Source organism: Tachysurus fulvidraco, chromosome 19 (genome assembly GCF_022655615.1).
Source record: "Tachysurus fulvidraco isolate hzauxx_2018 chromosome 19, HZAU_PFXX_2.0, whole genome shotgun sequence".
Classification (NCBI taxonomy): Eukaryota; Metazoa; Chordata; class Actinopteri; order Siluriformes; family Bagridae; genus Tachysurus; species Tachysurus fulvidraco.
The window spans coordinates 15,581,801-15,595,722 of record NC_062536.1 but is presented as its reverse complement, the minus strand read 5'-3'; the positions used below and the strand labels follow the sequence as shown (position 1 = coordinate 15,595,722).

Genomic DNA, 13,922 nt, shown 5'->3' with positions numbered 1-13,922 from the left:
TTTCATTTCATTTCATTTCATTTTATCCAGGACAATGTGCCAGATTCACCCTCATAACCATGAGCAATAGACTTATAAATATTTCAACTTATTATTTGGGTACAATAATCTTGAAAGCATACATGGTCAGACTTTGAATTACTAAATTGAATTCAACAACAAATACATAAAAAAAATAAGAATAAAAACAAAAAACATCAAAACTCCAAAGGAAGATGTCCTTTTAGTTCCTAAATTGAGTGAGCGGGTGCCACACACTGACCAGTCATCATAGTAGTTCATTGCTTCAGCAACTCAACAGCTCTTACATGCTCAAGATCTGTTAAACCCTGATGGATATTACATCCATACTGAGACTGCCAGCTGCATACCGGGCCCTGTCAACCCTCGATGAAGCTGTGTATCATTCTGTGCTTGAGTGGGATGTGTTTGTGCATCTGATAGGAAAAGAGAGGACTGGAGAGAGAGAGAGAGAGGGAGAGAGAGAGTAAGAGAGAGAGAGTGAGGGAGAACAGCAGTGTTCTATGCAAATGGCTTATAAAAAAGTAGCACCCTCCACTTTGTGCAAATGTATCATCTGGATGAGAGGCAAGTGTGAGTCTCAGTCTCTTGAGTTACGTGGTAGGATTCTGGCGACAGATAGACGTGAAATTTATCTTGCGTTTAACATTACGATTAAATTAAATGGATCTGGTTACAGAGCCATTATTAAAATGTTCAATTACTTTGGTTATTGTAAAAAGATTGGATTGAATTTAAAGCGCATTACTGTGCTAGGTTTGGATGTAATCAAAGGCAGTGTTGGGGCAGCTGAAGTGCCCAGACCTTTATAGCATTACAAGAAAAACCTTACTATTATCGTAATTTGAACTCGAAAGCTTGCACGATGGCTTGTTGGTATTTTCATGGCTCTTTTAATTTAAAAAACCAACCAACCAAACAAACAAAACCTGCCTCTTTGATTCTTTGATGTTTAGTGATCAGTTTTACATCCCAGTATCATTCTGTTGAAAAGTGTACAATCGTGTCAGTCCACATGTGCATCATAAACACGATTAGCATGATTGTAAGCCCTTAAGTAGCATAAGATTTTCACTCAACCAAAGCCTGTTTTATAACAAAATTCCTAATTGCACAAAAGAACAATCTATTGATCAAATAACTTTACAAATTGCATTTAAACCATGACACCTTGTTAAGCCACCCAGAACACAAAAAAGGTAACAAAACTGCTACCTACTCCCCATAGTATTTAAGTGCCTCTCTAATTAAAAATAAATACTCAATATACAATCTCACCTTACATTTATTCAAAAATGACAAAAACCAATAAGCAGTGTTTCGACTCATTTCCTAGGTTTACGAAAGATTTTCTTTACTGCAAATATTTTTGATCTAAATCACAAGGAATACTATGGGGAAGAATAGTAACTATGATTGGGCTTATGCTATTAATTCATAATGTAACAAAGATAAAATATGATAAAATAAACACACACAGGGCAAAAGACGCATATTTCGTTAAACACTCATACATTCTGTTGTTTGAATATATACGCCCATATATATCATATACATATAAAACTGACTGTATTCCTGAAAATACTCTGCTTTATCAAATTTAGATGGCGGCAGTACTATCTCAAGGCCACGCTTGTATTATGAAAGGTTGTTTCAGGGTTAAAGGTGCATTATAATGGATAGTTACACTGAACATTGCTGTAAAGTAGAAATCGATGCCGATCACTGACGATTTTAGCTTCATGAACCTTTTGTTATTCCGTGCCTTTAATTCTTTATTTCCTTGAACTCAAATAAACTAATTTATGCTACAAACATGTAAATATGTTGTTACAAAAAAAATCATAGACAGATTAAATGATCAATAATAGTGGAGCCAGTTCAAACATCCACACAAATATTAGCTCATATTATTAATTATGGCCTACTTGTAAAAGAAACACTTTACTTAGAATTTGTATCCACATAGTGCACCTTTAAGGGGAGATTGTCACGTGTACACTTACAGGCCTCATCCAGTATGTTGCTGTAATTTCCTGCAAGGCATTTTCGACTGATATAAGACTGTTTATAAATATCATGAATTGTAAACCCTGGGCACTTGGAAGCATTGGCTTTAAAAGGTCTAAGTGTTTTTTTTGTTTTTTTTTTGCTCCCAACAGTGAATTACTGAGATCCCTACTTCTTCTCTTTGTAATATAGCAGCCAAGCCAGTCCAGTCCACTGACTAGATGGATCCCTTCTGGGGCATGTAGCCAATCAATGAACTCATTTTCAAACACAGCACAACAGGTCTACAGATTAAACACCAAATTGTGACTAAATAGCGTAAAAGGGCTTTACGCTTTGGGATTGTGCTCGGATGTGTTCAATCAAGTGGGTTAGTAATGAGTGAGGGCCTGTGTGAGGCTGAGGAATCATTTAGCCAGTTTAGCTACTGGCCTGCAAGTAATAGTGATACAATTTGGCAAGGACTTTATTTAACTGTGTTCTCTAGAACGTATTAAGCTCCTGAGCTCTCCAACAGCTGTTTGAGTGCACGCTCAATGTTCATTCTGTGCCCCACCCGTGTCACCCCCAATTCAGCTAAGTCATCCTTAGTGAGCGCAGGTAGATGGGCACCTTCAATTTCATGCTCTACAAAGCGGGCACGATGCTCCCCTAGTCCCACACTCTCTAACCACTCGCCTACATCATACTTGCTCCACAGTGCAAGAGGCCGCTGTCTGAAGGGCCGCAGGGCCAAGAGTGGGGCGCCCAAGACCGGTGAGGGGCAGGGGGAGGCACAAGGCGACGGAGAAGGGGAGCGGCTGCGGGCACGAGCACTGGCACTCCGCATGACAAAGCGCACCTCCTTGGGCTCTTGTGGGAGGCTCAGGCTGGAGGACTTGAGGATGGTATGGTGGTGATGGTGGTGGTGGGGACCAAATGCACGCATTGGCCCCAGAGGCTCAGTTCGCTCTGGAGTGGCCCCCGGGCTGGGTGTTCTGCGGGTTATTGGGTAGCGGCTGCCCGGACGGATGGTGAAAGTGGTGCCATAGTTCCTTTGTGAGATGGTGTGAAGCTCACCAAGGCTGCTGAAGAGTCTGACAGGTAGAAATAGGGGTTTGTGAGGGAAAATTAATCATGATCTAAATTCCTCAAATAAGTCACCGTGCGGGAAAAGACATTAGTTTTGAGAGTAGAATATTTTACAGCATACAGTTAGCACTTACAATTAGTATACACTTCTATTTATGGTTTCCCATTTACAAACAAATTCTGAAATTAGATTGAAGCTAAAACCTACCTTATGGTTTTACTGAAAGGTCTACTTGGCTGCAAATATACATTATACATTATGTTTTAATCTTACAATGAGTAGAATTAGTCAAATTATGGCTTATAAAATAATTTAATAAAAGCCATGCATGATAATTGCAGTTATAAATAATGATGCAGTAAGGAATTTTAGTGAAAGTTAGTGGGACGAAGAGGTGTATTTTACCCTCAGAGCTAAAAACCTACGATTTACTCTCTTCTCCATTCTCCTCACATCTGTAAGGACATATAGAGACATATAAGGGTGTGTTATGTGCTTAAGTGAGGTGTGTAAATGAAACCTGTATAGCACTAACAGCTGTGTTCAGTGGTGGTGTGTGTTGCTCAAAAGTCGAGAAGACTTTTCTGTGGTACATGCAGGTGTGTGAAACATTTAAGCCAAGTGTCTGTATTTAGTTAGACTCACAGTAGCTTCTTACCTGGCGCCACCAACTGGTGACCTTCTGCCAGGGTCAAGTACTCCCATTGGTGGTTCCTCCCCTAAAGAGTGAGTATCTTTACTTAGTAACTCTGCACCCATTGCAGCAGGCCTACTATCATCAGCTATGCCCACTTGAGCCCTGGGCTCCTCCCCCCAGAGTTTAGAGCGTCTTTGGAACAGGTAGCGTGGGCGAACTGGGCCTGTGCTGGGTGGGTGTGGAAGCAGCTCACTGTCTGATGACTGTTTAAGCAGTGGGTCCCTGAGATGCACGGGGCGGCCGCGGCCCACCCCACAACGTGGCTTGCTGGCGTGGGCAGAGTCTGTGCTCTCTGATGACAAAGTGGACATGCTGGAGACTGTGGAAACAGTACTAGTGGTCTCCATATGGGGGTCCTCAACGCCGGAGTCTGCCGTGGAGTCGCTTGCTTTGCCAGATATCTTTGCTATAGAAGGCCTTGGAGATGCCCCTGGAGAAATGCTGATGGTGACTTTGGGCGTTTCCTTTATTAGAAGGCCATTGGCAAAGGGTTGAGGGGGTGGGACTATGCCAATTTTGCGAAGCTCCTCCCTGGTTTCTTCATCACTAGATGAGAGAAGTGCAGGGGGCAAGGTGACTGTGTAGGGCTCTGCTTCCTCCTCTGAGCTCATGGTCATGCTCCGCCCTGCCAGGTTTGAGAGAGTTGGGGCAGGTGAAGGCATGGAAGGTGGAACTACTGGTTGACTGTGCTCTGTGTCCATCAATGATGGTTGGACAATCTGTACGGATGGTTGCACTATGGACTCCTCCAAACTTCTCCCAGATATAGGGCTTCCATTAGTCACTTGACTAGCAGTTTCCGTTGTGATGCTGACAGGCTCTTCCCTCCAAGAATCAGTAGGTGAAGCCTCAAGAGCCGCAGGTGGTGTGACTCCTCCTTCTGTCTCTGGTCTCTCCACTGCTCTGCCCTGAGTGGGTGATGGTGAGGGAGTGGGTGTGGGAGTCGGTGTAGTACGGCCACTGAGTGCACGCTCTCTTGCAGCTAAAGCAAGTGCTAATGGAGAGGAGGGGTCCAAAGGACGCCCAGTGAGAGGATGTATAAATGTAGAACCTCCTGGTGGCAGACAGGGAGAAAGCATGGGAGCTGGAGGTGGCAACTCAGCCAGCTCATCCACTGAGTGTGACTGGGATAGTAAGGGGGTGGTTTGAGGCTCACTGGTGCTTCCTTCAACAGAAAGGAACACACTGGTCCTGCGACGAGCTCCTGGGGGTGTAATTCTAGCCCTCTCAGAGAGCACCTGCTGCTGGAACTGCTCTGCTCGGCTGCTGTGAGGGATTCGAGTACCTCCTAGGGGAGAGGGATCCCTACCAGTACCAGCCTGGGCAGCTGTGCCCTCCTCAACCTGACCTTGTTTGACCAGTGGACTCTTCCTGCGCTGGGGCTTGGCTGGAGTATAGACTGCACTCAAACGGCCCACGTTGGCATATGGATTCTCTACAGGCTGGCCACGCCTACGACCACGCTCAGGAGGAGCTGCCCCAGAGGTAGGTGTTGCTGGCCTGGTAATGGGGGCGGGCTCTACTGGAAGGTGGGTGGTGTCCTGAAGGATGATCATAGAACGAGCCTTCCTCTGGCGGTCAGTTGTGACAGGACCATGGAGCTTGGGTTCTGCACCTGGTCGGAAGCTTGAACGGGTCTGATTGGCTGCACGCGTTGGGGGTGGAGGAGGCAAGAAAGACGGAGGAGGACCTGATTCCATGAAGTATGGTGTTGGAGGAGGTGGAGGTGCAGTTTGTGGTGGGGGTGGGATACTGTCTTGTCGGAAGCTGTCAGTCATTGAGGAGCTTCTTGGAAAGTGGTGCTCTCCAATTAAAGCAGATATTCTTTCATCTTCTGGTGCACCTAATTAAAAATAATGTTTATCACATATGAAACATGAATAAATTTCATGTGTTAGACAGGTAAAATTTGTTTGCAAGAAGGTTGGATATGCGAGCATGTGCGAACACATCCACATATAAAAACTACATTCATAGTTTTACCAAATGATTTTGTTCTGGTCATCCCTTGCAGATGCATGTGACTTTTATCCAGACCAAGAGATACACCAGGAGATATTTGCATCCCTTGCCTCTCCAACAGAGACTACAAACACACACACACACACACACACACACACACACACACACACACACACACACACACACACACACACACACACACTTACTTTAACTGCTTAAGTAAAATAGTTTATCACATATGTTTATTTGATCATTTGAAATACAAATGAACAATGTGATATGAATATGTGTTTGTATTTTACACTAATCTCAGCCTGTGTTATGCGTCGACTGGTCGGTCTCTGTTTCACAGTGGCTGCTCTGGAGTCTACTTCTGGAGTCCGTTGCCTCATCACCACAACAGGCTCTTTAGGTGAACTCAGCATCTCATCCAACTTCTCTGTGAGGAACACACATAAACGCACACTCAAAAAAATTCAAGACACCCTTTTTACAACAAACACTTCACAAAGCTTTATTCACAAAACACACATTTACACACAAACATGTTATGTTACTGTTGCAAGCCATATATGCAATACAAAATAAGGAAAACAAGACCATACAAATGTGAAAAATTAAACATTGTATACTGTACACAAACAACATAACACAACATAGTACGCCCAGTAAACACCCCATCAAAGTAAATACCCCCAGCACATAGAATCAGTCTCATATGTGTCTTACCTCCCCTTCTTCTCCTTGATGCTTGTAGGTAAGAAGTAGGGATGAATCAATATCAATCAATTGAAACCAATTGACTGAACATTGAGACTAACATCTGATGCTTACATTATTCTGCATTGTCATATATTACACTCTTGTAAAATTGCTAGTTTGCAAGTTTTAAGTAATTCCTTCTTCGGAAAAAAACAAAACATAATAAACTAATCAAATTTTATGGTTTTTGGTCTTCATCTTGACTTCTCCTTCCTTTCATTACAGGTTGCAACACAATAAATGTGCAGATGTTCAAAGGTAGTGAATATTTATAATATATAGACGCTGTATGCAGACAGAAAGCAGAGCTGCATAGGTTGCATAATATGCAAAGGTTTGAGCCTACAGGGTTAAAGGGCTACAGTACAGCAGAGTTTACTATGATTATCAAACCTGATTCAACTCATCAGCTGCAGATATCTTTTTTCTTCTGCATAATAATAATAATAATAATAATAATAATAATAATAATAATAATAATAATAATAATAATAATAATAATAGTAGAAGTAGTAGCTATAATTGGAATAGAAGACCTAAAGACCATAATGTCTGTGAAATTTACATAAAAATCACATAAACCACAATGCATGTTATGGAGAGATTATATGGATGAATGGATAGCTGGACAGCTCTGCGTAAGTTAGGACAATGTAATGCCTATTATGAATTAACGATTAACCAACAAGACCTAATAGGAATCCTATTAAATTCTAATATTCCAATGAGAAACAAATAAAGAAATGCGATAGTAGCATTAATGTGCTATAAGCTCTAATTATATACTATGTACTATTAAAATCCCAGGACATAATTAAGGAAATATGAGCGGAGTTTTCCCTAAAGCAGACATCACATGCCTCCCATATAGAATCCGTCATAATACTAAGCTTGTATGTTCTGTATGTAGACGAATTACTTCAAATTGGCTCTTTCACGTGATTGGAGTTTTACTAATGATGCTATTGGTTATGATAAAAGGATTTAGGCTTATTCCACAGGCCTGTGTATGAATGTGTTTGTGTTTTACCCATCTCTTCCAGCTCGGCGGTCATGCTTTTGGAGCGCAGGGTTAGACTCGTGCTTGGGTCTCTCTTGGGTGGTGGAGGAGCTGAAGGTCATGAAAAGACACAGTGTAACACACAGCAGTGGGATTCTTATAGACTTATTGCAGCATGTATGATGTCATGTGGGATTTGGATACACACCCTTTTTACGAACAACATCTCCTGTGTCAGGTTTCCGTGTTACTGACACCACTTTCATAAGAAGACGACTCCCACCTTGCCGTATCAGAGAGACCACTTGCCGATGGCCCACTTTTACCACGCTAACCCCGTTCACCTGAGTCACAAAGAAGTGTGGGTTTAATTCTAATATTGCTTACAAACCTATTTTCTCAGGCTCAGTATAGTTTTATATCGCACAGCGTGTCACCTCGATTAGGAAGTCCCCAGTTCGTAGTCCTGCTCTCCATGCCACACCATCCAGATCCACTGACTCCAGATATTGCAGCGCAGGAAACGCAGGAGTCGGAGTGAATTCTTCGATTGGAGTTTCAGCTGGCAGTAGAGAACACACACACAACACACAATTGACATATAATAGGCATTTGTGTATATTAAAGTGTGTGTGCTGTGAGAGTAGAATTCATTTATATTTACATTACCTTTAGCTCCTCGAAGAACAAAGCCAAATCCCTCACTGTCTCTCTTCTGCAGCGTGGCAGTTTTCTCTTCAATTACGTAATCACTGAGGACGCAGGTCAGTGGTAAGACACAATTTTGACACTTTCTTACATATAATGCGAAAACAAAAAACAAGCACCACTCGCCTTCTCAATTTAACATAAGGTCTTGTTAGATACTTGTCACATTTACATTTCAGCACACTGAAATTCTTTCTTCACATATCGCAACTTAGGGAGGTTAGGGTCAGATCACAGGGTCAACCATAATACAACACCCATGAAGCAGAGAGACTTAAAGGCAGGGTCTCAGATTTTTGAAAGCCAATGTTGACATTTGAAATCACCAAAACAAACACGTCCCTAACCCAAATGGGTCCCACCCCTGTATTGATAGCTCCGCCCACACATACATACGTAACCCAGGCAAATAATGGAAAGAAATGTGTCTTTATCATAGATGAAGGGAAGAACAATACGATTGCAGATAAACAAACAAGCAAAAATGATACACAAGCATAATCATGCAAAGGACGCCATATATCAGTTCTGTGTAACAAAGCAAAACCAACGTTACTCACCTATCGAGAAGGAAAAAAGCGCCTCGGCGTCTTAAGTAAAGTTGAGTTTCCCGAGTCAATAACTCCTGAGCTAAACGCTGTTACTACACAAAACGAGGTTGTAGCTGCCTCTCTACATTACTACGATAGAAAAGAGGTGTTATTTGTGTAGTAACAGCGTTTAGCTCAGGAGTTATTGACTCAGGAAACTCCAATCTGTGAATATGTGGCCAACTTCCTGCTCCTTCAGTTCTCTCCAGCGCTGGAAAGCTGATTCTATATTAACACGTCCTACTTCTTGCCTTATCGTAAGCCTTTCTTCGCTTTCTTTCTTTGTTTTTATCCTCCATGTCAATGTTAAAACCGCTTTCTGCACTGAACACTCTCTCCGCCCATATTAACAAGCCCCGCCCCTTTCTGCTTTTTGGCTACACTTTTGTTTTGATTCTTGTTTATTATTCAGCCCGACTCAGTTTTCTGAAGCACTTCTCAAAAATCGGAGACCCTGCCTTTAAGAGCCTTGCTCAAGGGCCCAACAGTGGCAGCTTGAAGCTTGAACCCTGATCTTCCGACCAACAAGAAGAGCCTTAACCTCATGATATACTGTATAAGGGGTACAAGAACCCTGAAATCAATTACAAATCTAAGATTCTGATATTTTTCATGGAAATACTGTGCTTGTGTTTTTTGTGTATTGTGATTGCACTGATTTTTATATTTCTATACAACATAATTCCCATATTTAAAAAGCACAGTATTAAGCATGTATACAGTAAATATGAACGGTTAAGATTTTTAGATGATATTTACTATGATATAACTGTTTGCAATTTGCACTATACTTCTTGTTCCAACCTGAAATTTAGAGAGAGACAAGGAGAAAGAAGCGGAACAAGGGATTGTGTACCTGTAGGAGGTATAATTATCATAGGATCCAACGGTGTAATGCCTGAAAAGCCTCTTGGTGCGATCTTCTCTTGTTTCTGTAAAACAGATCCATTTCACGTGTGGCAACATACCGAATACTAAATCATGATATGTGAATATGTTCAATAATTAGTGCATGAATTCAACCACGAGTACTGAATATGGTGGTCTGGGGAAACTCAAAAGATGTCACTGTGGCAAAATTCTGGCAAACAGCCAAATATGATGAAAAGTCATTTTGATTTAGACCAAAGTAGTTTTCTTTTTCTTTTACATCACATCATGATGTTAGGAGCCAATCTAACCATACATAGGTAAGACAGATCTTGTATTTATGATCATATTTATTATTTTTCACTCACTTTATAGTGCTTTTAGATCACTAGTGTATTGGTGTCTTTCAGAAGAATTGCGATTAAACCTTTTTTCACTTTTGGAAGTAACCAGATTTCAAAATATCTGCTAGAATATCTGGTTGAGAAACATACAAAACATCACCATATAAAGGGCTTTTCCACACAGATTTATTTATTTTTTTAATATTTCTTCATGTGCATGCTTTAAACCAGAGGGAATTACCAATGACATCAAGAATGAAACCCATACAAAAATTTTTATCTTAGGTAAAATTTGACCAATTTTCCAAGCTTTAGAATCCAATGTGGACAAACGTCATGTACGTATGTATGTATGTATATATAAAGGTATGTATGTATCTATAAATGTATGTACTGTATACATGTATGTATGTATGTATAAATGTATGTATGTATGTATGTATAAATGTATGTATGTATGTATGTATGTATAAATGTATGTATGTATGTTTGTGTGTATGTATGTATGTATGTATGCATGCATGTATGTACAGAATGTATGTATGTAAGTATGTATGTATGTATGTAAGTATGTATGTATGTACAGTATGTATGTATGTACAGTATGTATGTATGTACAGTATGTATGTATGTATGTACAGTATGTATGTACAGTATGTATGTATGTACAGTATGGATGTACAGTATGGATGTATGTATAGATGTATGTATGGATGTATGTATGTAAGTTCTAACCTAGTCGTGGGTCATACTGTCTGAGCTGAACCTCCTCTACGCAGTGTGCAGGAAACCAACCGGTTCGTCCTTTAACTGAGCCTTCCCAGAATCCTCCTTCTCCTATACTCAGCACTAGGAAAGAAATTGGTTCATCAAATATGGTGCTACCAGTTTTATTAAGACTTTGTCCTTGTGTCCTACTAAGTTCCTGTGTCCCTTAAAAGTCTACGAATTAATGATATTACAAAGGACAAAAGTTGAGGAATGCGAGTCTGGGTGCTGAAAGTTTAAGGGGTTAAACAGTTAAGGTAAACAGCCTTTATAATAATTTTCATATGTTATATACAGTATATCTTTAAATAATGTATTTACATATACCAGCTTAGAATGAAGTTAGGATCAGAGCGTAGCCATGTTTCTGTGTCTCCGCAGCAGAAAAGGTTCATTTGAAAAACCCAGCCTTAACTATTGAGCCGCTCTGTGAGAGCCATGCTTATATAAAGGTGTTGCTACACTACTAAATAACATTCTGCACTTTCATTATGCGTTCAATAAATCAAATCACAGAATAATTCTAATCTTGTTTCAGCTTATTTGGGATTTAAATGCAGTATATTTTATCATAACATTGGCAACTTGCTTTGGAACACTGTACAGTATACAGGTACAGATGCCCATAACATACTGTAAGACAGACTGACCTTTGACCCTTTCCCCGCGGTTGAGTGTGATCTCACCCTCACCCTGCGGAGTGTGTGAGCTGACAGCGATGAAGGTACGGCCAGGCACCGCGCTGTAAAGTCGCCGCTTTGGCCCTCGTGATACAGCAGGGGGGCTGGGATCCCTTTGCACAGGACTGCCAGGGCTGCAACATAAACACACACAGAGACACACACAAATACACACACTGTAGCTTCGTCGATGTTTGACTGAAATCATGAATGATGTTCATGGAGCAGATTTAAAGATGAAAATCCTTAAAAGAACCAAGGAAATGATGCATTGTGATGAAATTTGGCACAAATTCATTAACATTTCGACAATCATAGTAGAGTTTTTCATGCTGGTGTTGTTTGCACCTGTTTGACTGGGTTGTTAAATTTGTTGCCTGTGCAGTGAAATGCAGCTGAAATTAGAACAGTAAAATGCCTGAATCCTTTGATTCGACTGTCTTTTCTGCTGCACAGAGAAACTAATTGAACATGTGAACATGGCTGGTATCCTGAGCTCAGGATAGAACCAAGGAACGCTGCAGCAGCAGCGCCATCATCAGGCATGAAAAGGGTTTCATTCAAACCTCAGTAACTCGAAGAAAAAAAAAAGTGGCCTACAAATCATGTCCATTTGAGTCTGTTTTCTAAATGTCTGTGGTGGAAAGTTCTTAAATAATTCTAAAATTTCTGTTGGCCAAAAGTTTTGGAATAATTCTGAATAATAATTCAACTGTCTGGTGGTGGAAATTCTGGAAAAATTCTAACTTTCTATTTGTGGAAAGTTCTCGAATAAAAAAGCTTTCTATAATAATATCTAGGCTTTCAATAATAATACAAAATACTGTATTATTATAAATGATTTAATTGATTTAAATATTGAGCCTAATATTTGAATAGTTGTGTAATCTGTACTGAAGTGGGGATTTTATTTCCAGATAAAAAGGCCAAACATTTAAAAACCTCTGAGGAAGAGTACCTGAGATGGCCACGGGTTTGTCTCCTGAGGCTGCGTGTGTGTCCCCCCTGTGGGCTGTGTGGGCTCGGTATGGTGTTATCAGGCTCCAGAGGGGGCAGGCTGTGCAGTGAAGGGGCTGGCGAGGGTGCGGGCAGACTCTCATCCAGTGCGTTATCGCTGGCCGAACGCATCAGGGAGCGGCGCGGTGACACACACACCCCACGGCGCCGAGACGAGTATGAAGGGCTCTCCCTGAAAGGCACTGCAACAGAGAGACAGTCTCACACACATACACACCATCGACTCACGGTCACGTACGCATACACAGAGTCGAGTGTCTGTGTATTCTCTGTCGGTTTCCGGCAGACATTTAGCGGAGATGGCAAACGTTGCAGGTAACACGCATTTACAACACACTCTCACATACATACACTTACAGTACACACACTCACACACACACACACACAACAACTATGACAAAGGTATGACATATCTGGGCATTATTCAACATGCCTTGACTGGTCCACAAGGCCACCCTCAGTCACTGGACGTATATTCTATTTATTTATCTATAAAAACATCTCAAGACTTTAAGAATGAAGTAGTTGAGAGATTCTACAAAAGAATCACAAAATTTGTGCAAAGGGATTGAACAGGTGTTACAGAAAAGAGTCATGGACAACCCAGAGATTGTGCAGAGGAATCTTCAGGATACAGAGAATACACAGAAAACACATATAATACATACACACAAACACACACAAACAAACACACAGACCATATAGAAATTACAAACAGATGACTCACAGGTTACATTAAGATCACATGGAGGAGCAGTGAGAGTTACGATGAGAGCAAGCACAGATCATAAGACGCTGTGTAATGATGGTATAATGTCTGATATAATGATGGTATAATGTGTGAAGCAGAGATTAAACAGCGACTTTCAAAATGCAGCCCGTCGTCAACAGAGTCTCAAAAACAGAAACGCAGAGTTTTCGTTCATGTTTAACTCTCAAATCGGATCGAACAGAAGATGCTGACTCATTTTATATAACATCAGCCCTGTGTAGTGCCAGCTGTAATGCAAATCACACCTCTACATTAATGGGCTTTCTTGTTTGTCTTATTTACTTTAAGAGAGAGACAATGTGGCTGGTGAGGGAACGACTGTGTACAACTGCTATCATCAATAAGATAACAGGAAATAAAAGGTCTTTTTGCATTATATTAATCTTTGTATAATATAAAATTTCTTGTATTATGTTTCTAAATTTCTTATCTTGTGTAAAGCTGCTTTAAGACAATGTCCATTGTTAAAATCCCTATACAATACATTTGAATTGAATTGAATCATTAATTTATATGTAACTATAAACAGATAAAAAGTATAATCTGTCATTGTTTAAGAACTGAACAACGTTGTAATTTTTGCCAAATTGCTCTGGTATAAAAATAAAAATAAAATGTTTCAGGACATGCTGCTGTTGAAAATAATGTG

General features: G+C 40.6%; 1 protein-coding gene across 11 annotated transcripts in view; it reads right to left on the bottom strand.

Annotated features, from left to right (window-relative positions):
- Positions 1-13,922, bottom strand: part of shank3b (SH3 and multiple ankyrin repeat domains 3b) — a 33,421-nt gene continuing 19,499 nt past the window's right edge. For 3 of the 11 annotated variants that reach the window (XM_047804293.1, XM_047804292.1, XM_047804291.1), the window contains exons 11-24: positions 12,443-12,701; positions 11,455-11,618; positions 10,772-10,885; positions 9,679-9,754; positions 8,194-8,276; positions 7,962-8,086; positions 7,733-7,868; positions 7,555-7,635; positions 6,492-6,512; positions 6,065-6,201; positions 5,784-5,886; positions 3,762-5,643; positions 3,529-3,558; positions 1-3,107 (exon numbers count right to left, since the gene is read on the bottom strand). In XM_047804293.1, coding sequence (XP_047660249.1) covers positions 2,525-3,107; positions 3,529-3,558; positions 3,762-5,643; positions 5,784-5,886; positions 6,065-6,201; positions 6,492-6,512; positions 7,555-7,635; positions 7,733-7,868; positions 7,962-8,086; positions 8,194-8,276; positions 9,679-9,754; positions 10,772-10,885; positions 11,455-11,618; positions 12,443-12,701 — 3,794 coding nt within the window. In that variant the 3' untranslated portion in view covers positions 1-2,524. Of the gene's footprint in view, positions 3,108-3,508; positions 3,559-3,748; positions 5,644-5,783; positions 5,887-6,064; positions 6,202-6,491; positions 6,513-7,554; positions 7,636-7,732; positions 7,869-7,961; positions 8,087-8,193; positions 8,277-9,678; positions 9,755-10,771; positions 10,886-11,454; positions 11,619-12,442; positions 12,702-13,922 lie in introns of all 11 variants that reach the window. The other 8 variants (XM_027151715.2, XM_047804296.1, XM_047804298.1 and 5 more) reach the window with 8 other exon arrangements.